Source organism: Cariama cristata, unplaced genomic scaffold (genome assembly GCF_000690535.1).
Source record: "Cariama cristata isolate BGI_N322 unplaced genomic scaffold, ASM69053v1 Scaffold30733, whole genome shotgun sequence".
NCBI classification, from domain to species: Eukaryota; Metazoa; Chordata; class Aves; order Cariamiformes; family Cariamidae; genus Cariama; species Cariama cristata.
This window is the reverse complement of record NW_009609421.1, coordinates 1-7,108: the sequence shown is the minus strand read 5'-3', so window position 1 is coordinate 7,108 and position 7,108 is coordinate 1. Positions and strand designations below refer to the sequence as shown.

General features: G+C 38.2%; 1 protein-coding gene across 1 annotated transcript; it reads left to right on the top strand.

Annotated features, from left to right (window-relative positions):
* Positions 1 to 2,222: 2,222 nt before the first annotated feature.
* On the top strand, positions 2,223 to 4,057 carry LOC104155957 (thiamine transporter 2-like; the record flags this gene model as incomplete). The annotated part of the gene is made up of 3 exons (XM_009697540.1): positions 2,223 to 2,415; positions 3,001 to 3,142; positions 3,929 to 4,057. Coding segments are annotated over 3 exons (464 nt in total), but the record flags the coding sequence as incomplete, so codon positions are not given.
* Between the last annotated feature and the right edge of the window lie 3,051 nt (positions 4,058 to 7,108).

Below are 7,108 nucleotides of genomic sequence, written 5' to 3'. Positions count from 1 at the left end.
ATGGAGCTGTTGAAGCAATAGCAACTTTTTTAGATAAGTAAAAGATCATTAGCAACTACTCCTAACCGATTCTGTGCTGATGGCATTCTTCAGCAATGTCTTTGGTGCCTTTCTGTTTATCTCCTGTGAGGACCAAGGTCAACAACAGTCTCCAATATATAACACCTAAACAAAGTGTGCAAAGCATGTTTGTACTGTACAACTTTATCAGTGGGGTCTTCAAAAAGAGTCTTAAAAAATATGTAGATATAAGCTTTTCCTTCTTAGGGGAAGTCATTCCACCAAAGAGTTTTAAGAGTTTGTCCACAGCTCTGTTTAGACAATGAATTTAACCCCAAGTAAGCAGTTCAAAAACCCTTTGCAATGACACCTTGTCTATTCCTCCCTCAAATACACCTTAAACTAGGTCGTTTAAGAATTAAAAGAGCATATTAACAGACACTGCTCTAGATAATCTGTTTAGACAGTGGATTAAAGATCATTTCAGGATGAGTGCTCCTGGACAAATATTCTGTGACTGCATCTGTATCTCGATCAGAGTTTGCCTCTGGATGTACATACAAGGAGAGGCTGAGGGAGCTGTAATTGCTTAGCCTTGAGAAAACAAGAGATCTTAATAAAGTGCGTAAAGACTTGAAGGGAAGGAGTAAAGAGGACAGAGCCAGAGTCTTCCCAGTGGTGCCCAGTGACAGGACAAGAGGCAAAGGTCACAAATTTAAACAAAGTTCCACTTAAACATACAAGAGCATTTTTATCGTAAGGGTGATTTAACACTGGAACAAGTTGGCCAGAAGTGTGGACTCTCCATCCTTGGAGATGTTCAAAACCTAGACAGTGTTCTGAGCAGCTTGCTCTAGTTGACCCTGCCTTTAGCAGGGCTAGACGATCTCCAGAGGTCTTTTCCAACCTCAGCCACTCTGATTCTCATTACGGTTACTTGGTCCATCCAAATGCCTTCTGTTCTGTGGACAAAGAGGAATGGCATATGGGTACAGTGCAACTTCATTGAAATAGCTGTACAGTACCATTTTCAAGCTCATATTTACACAGCTATGTCTCCTCCTTCATACAAGGAGCTTTCTCTCACATTTTTACAGGGAACTGTCAGTTTACTTTTCCTCTCTGCAATCAGCATGAAAATGCATTTTACTGAAGCTACTCCAAAATTTCTCAGACTACTGGTTTGAGCAGTATTCCCAAAGACTTTCTGGATTTTACACCCTCTGACACTTGATAATTGATTTCCAAGCACAGAAAGCACTCACAGTACTAGGAACCTCTGGTTATAGCAGTGATGGACTAAAGGAGTAGGCCTACTATGACTATTTGAATTCTGATGAAGAGCACACACAACCAGCAAATGAAGTCTAATTTTGCACTAGTGTGCTAGCCTGCCTGAAAACATCTGGGCAACTGGTATTCTCTGGACTCTGATAACTCACTGCTGTATAACCTGCCCAGACCAGACTTCTCTTTGCATTTGAGCTACTAACCTCAGCATATCATGTTGCAAAGAGCTTTCATAAGCCTACAGCAGCCTCTGTGCTAAAGGAGCACAAAAAAAACCAAAACACCATAGCTAGATAACTTTCTTACAGCAGTAGAATGTATTTCTCCAGAATTGAGATGGGGAGAAAAGTAAACCTCCTCATTATTGCAGATATTGGGGGGGCAGGAATCAAGGTACTAGAGTTTGTTATACCATATTACACTCAAGTGGGGGGTTTTACTATATGTGATGGTCAACAAGGCATTGACAAATACAGTTCATAAGATTTTTTTCACCAGAAACCAAAAAGATGCTTTCAGAAAAAAGAAAGCATGAAGGAGTGCACAGATTTTCATTTCATAAAGATCTTTCCATGAAGAAATTAAACTCCATTATGCATATTTTGGCAGAAAATGCTTAGTGGGATTGTTATCTTTGCTCATAGTTGTCAAAAAATGGAGTAACAATAGACTACACTGCTGCCTCCAGCCTTAGGCATGAGGCACTTTCTCAGAGTACTTCAGTCTGTGAAGGCTCTGTAAGCAAGGAAGAAAAAAAAAAACACCAAACAGAAGACTCCCACGCTACTAACAGAAAATAGAAGCCACACCATTATCAAAGCCCATTGTGACCGTAACAGTCTCAAGAGCTCCTCGCATGATCCATTTACACAGTTATGCAATGGCTCTAGGATGATGTTTCAGAGTTTTAATTATAACTTTTCAATTTTTAGGTTCAGCAACATCCATGGCAGTTGGATATGTCAAAGTAAACTGGGATCTTTCTGGAGAACTGGCTTTGGGAATTTTCTCTGCAATGGATGCTGGTTCTCTGTTCCTCATGCACTTTACTGACAACATCTGGGCATGTTATGCTGGTTACCTTGTGTTTAAAGCATGCTACATGCTTCTTATAACAATAGCAACGTAAGTATAATACACAACTGTTCTAATTAAATTGATTTAAATCAGTGCCACCTTTTTATATTTATCAAAATTTTACTGAAAGTTTCCCTAGAAGTAAGATTTTAAATAAGTCATGACAGCAGCACATATTATTTCTAGCTTATATAAAACTATGCTTAAAATTGTATGACCTAACCATTACAATAGGTTACTCCACGTCAGAAACTACCTTATTCTGCATTTATCATAGATCATAGATTATAGAATCTATAATCATAGATTATAGAATCATTTTGCTGTTCAATGACTTATGTACAAGTATTCTCTAAATGATCAAATAAAAAACATACACAGGTCTGTCTTTAGGAAAAATATCCACTCAAATAAGTAAAAGATAAGGAGGATGCACAAAAGTGCCTAAGCCAGAAAAGCAAGGGATTTCTACCAAAATGAAGCTGTTAAAAGTTTAATAGACAAGACTGAAGAGGCTTTATCCTTTGAAGGATCCACTGTGTATATTAAATTGTTCCCAAACTTGTTCCCTTAAGTAAATTGGCAAACATCCTTGTTCTTCATAGTTTCGTTAACGTGTACATTCATTTTCAGGTTTCAGATTGCTGTCAATCTAAGCATGGAGCGTTATGCTTTGATGTTTGGCTTCAACAACTTCGTTGCACTGGTGATTCAGACAGTTTTAACCGTTGTTGTAGTAGATTCAAAAGGTCTGGGACTGGATATCAGCACCCAGGTAAGCTATGTTGCTCACACTGCTCGCAGCTCCCCTACTCTCCTCCAAAAGAGGGTTCTACTCCCAGATTAGCCTTTGGGAGGATCCTAAGTAATGTACTAGCTTAGGACAGTTACTCACTTGAAAAACAGGTTCATTTAAAGCAAACTGGCAGTAGCTACTACAACCTACTTGTCCTCTACTCCTGCCAATTCTGCACTCCTGCAATAATTTTCATAGAGCAGAAGGGAAAGACCACTGCCTGTTACTCAGTTGTTTGGGTTCTTTTTTATTTAAAGGTTTACTATTCACAAGTTTATTGTCAAAATACCCTAAACAGAAGCAGGAAGCAAGCTGAAAGGCAATCTATGGGTCTATTACTAGGGTAATTCTACATTACATAGCTTCATTGGATGCACCTTTAAGTTACTGTAATTCTGAAAACTAACTAATCTCATGATTCCCGATTAAATTTCTAAATTTAAAAAGTTTAAAGTCCAAGTCTCTAGCTTTCATCTTTTCAGAGAAGCACCAGAAAGCACAGGGCAGCTGTTGTCCTCCTCCCTTAGTGAGGTGGGGAAGGCAAGCATGTAAGAGTATTCCCTCTCCTCCTTTTACAACCGCAGACTTCCTACAGTACGAAGTCAAGCAGCCAGACTTCTTGAATCCTTTCAAGATGGGATCATTTTGGGGCATGGGTGACAGGGAAGGGAAGGCAACAGTGGAGGGACACCTTTAAGTTATTACCTAACAGCAAAAGCAGTTTTTGACTCTTCATACTCCTTCTTCCCCACCTCCATTTCCCAGTTTCTTGTTTATGGCAGCTACTTTACATTCATAGCTGGAATTTTCCTGATCAGAAGCATGTACACCATTATCTCCATCAAAGCAGAAATACTAGTGTGGCTGGTGAAAGCACTGATCATTAACAACTGAGACAAAAAGAATGGTTGCAAGCAACAGTGCAGAAGGCTGCATCATCTGAACAATGAATTAGGAGAAACATAATGTTCAATCAAGCAAGACTGGTCAATGGTGAAACAGGCTGTTTATGAGCCTACAGCATAAAGAGCTTTGTCAACAGGATGATGCATTTTGCCCCTTTTCTTCACCAGCAGTTTAATACCAATCAATCTTCTATTTCAACTCAAATTTAGTGATCCGACACCAAAGCTTCTATTAATGCTCAATGAGCACAACAAGCAAGTACATACAGATGCCTGAACCTCACAACAGAAGAGCTTATAGAACACAACCTTTGAACTTTCACTTCTACTGAGCATTTCCATTAAAGGCAACTTAGTCATAGACGTAAGACCTTCAAACATTCCTAGGGAATCTAAAGAAGCAGTTGCCCCATAGCAGCAAGATAATCTGTTGGAAAGCTTGCCACAAAAGCCTTTTGAAAACTTAAGGCTTTTTCAACTGGAAGTTGTGACATGCATTTTTAAAGCAAGTTAAGAAATAGTAATAAAGCATTTTTTTCCAAAAGACACTACTTCTGTATGTTCAAAGGTGGATTACTACAATGATCTATAGCATAGCAATACTGCCGCTTTAGTTCACAAATGGTCAAATGCAGTCATTTCAGATTCTACACAGACAATGCACTCCTCAGAAATCTGAACTTACAGAACTGTAAAGAAAACATGTCATTATATAGATAAACTGCTACTGATGCAGTGACAGCTTTACTGCGAGTTTGTTGAAGATGTACGAATACAACACACTATCCTTCCCTTTGACTGTCTTGTCTTGATAAGTATATGCATTAATTATGTCCGACAACTGCCATGGACTCACACACACTTATTTCGGAAGTAAAAAACTCCTAAACTAGCTTATTTTTAAGTCATGGGGAGACATTTCCATTTCTATACAAGGCAGTCTTAAATAACACAACTAAAGGTTTAAATATAACTAAAGCTAATTAGGTAGTGTTCTTTCAACCACGTTAATAATGTCCGCTTTGGAGTCAACTACATCAGACAGCAGCAAATCCCATTGTGTTCCTTTACCACAACTTACAGATTTGCCAAGTCAGAAGTAACTGATGTTTCCCCCAACTCTGCTCATGAGAAAGTAAAAATAATTTCTTTAAAGATATACTTTTAAAAGCTGCTTGGGCTTGCCTCTACGCCCTGGTAAGTTTTCCCTTCAAGAGAGCAGAATACTTGCATCATATTTATAGTTCTCTTTCAGAATTTCCAACTAAATTTAGTCCTTTTTGAATTAATTTCTTGCCTCAGCATTTGTTTCAACACAGTGCTTGGGAGTTTGCAGCCATTAACTTCCAACTGCAGTACTTGTAGAACTCAGGATGTACCTCTTATAGCATCTTCTTACATACATAAGAGCTGACATATTAGGATTAAAAGTATTAATTCTAGAAGGTCTCCAAATTAATTTCTGTATAAGAGGGGTAAAGTTATACAGTGAAGTTCTTTGACGCAAAGCAGAAGGGGATACTGAAAAGCTAGGGGAAGTATAATTTCTTGGCAACTGTGCTAGTTGCATGAGCAATTCTGTGAACAACTGCAAAGATTTCCAAGACAAAAACATTTATAATCATGGGTGAAGAATTCATTTTTTAAATATAGCTATTTTAAAAAAATCTAATCAACAAAATAGCTATAGTGTCAGTTTCTGCTCAATATAAAGGAGACAAAACAATACAAGATCTTCAGCTACTTGTCTGGAGTTTGACAAACTGAAAATTAGCGAACATACACCTAAACAGATGTGGCTGTGTACAGTAAAAGTTGCCAACCCCTAATCTGCATTCAACCTAGTTATGAAAGATAAGGTATTCCACTATTTCTGCAGCATGATCTAAAACTACATGCCTTGCACACTTAAATGACTTTCAGTATCTCTTACCAGTAATTGGCTTCATTTGAATCAGAACTACGATTTTAATAGATGCTGATCTCATTAGCCCTTGCCCAAAGCTCCATTTGCATCAGTTTAGCTGAAGAGAGCACAAGCATGTTCCCCTTCAACAAGGGGGAACATCTTGTGTATGAGACATTTGGTTGACTTGGTCCAGTTCCTTGCAATAAGCGTATTTAAGTATTCCACAAGTCCTTCTGAACCCTCGCAGTTCTCCACTCTCTACTGCATTTATGTGTTACTATCCCAAAACAGGCAAGGTCAACAACAGGGAAGAACTACAGCTATTTACACTATGCTAAAAAACAGTGGTGAGAGCAAGGGCATCACTGATATCCTGGAAATCCTCAATTGCTGTGCATCTGTTCAGTGAATTTCTCAGAGAATCTTGGGAATTAAACTATACACCATATCCTATCCAGCAGTCTTCATCAGAAGGAAAAGTCAGACTTCAAGTCTGTTTTAACTTTAAATATGCCAACAGGACAAAACCAGACATTTAAGTAAGGAATGTTGCTATAAGCAGCTTCTTGTATAAGCTTTGGGATCTCCAAAGCTTAAAAAAAGGTACGATACAGAAATTACTACCCCCTGAATAGGCAGGCAATGGAAGTCAAGAGCACTGGCATAAGAGTGTTTTTACAAGCAGTGGTCAAGTCTTTCGGCTCCCTTCAAAATAAGCAGATCTAATATTCAGGCAGTCAATCACACGTGAAATGTCTTACCTTCAAGGATTTTCATGTTTATCTCAAATGAGCTTGCATTTTCTCAAAAAATCAATCTGATCTTATTTATTCTTGTTATCTTGAAAGCTGTTAGAATTTTATTCTCCAGCTGGTCAGAAACCTTTTAAGCTTGCAGTTTATGTATTCATGATATATATACACATTATATGCTTAGTTCCAGTACTACATTTGAACTTAAGGCAAGTTAGGTCTGTGTTTAAAACACCATCACCAACTACTCCCATGCAGAGTTATAGTTTTCTTAAACCTTCTATTACAGACTAGACAAGCCAGACATTTTTTACCCCCTCTACAAATTCCATTCTAGTACAGCAGGAAATAGGCATGTGAAAGACAATCAGGGGATCAG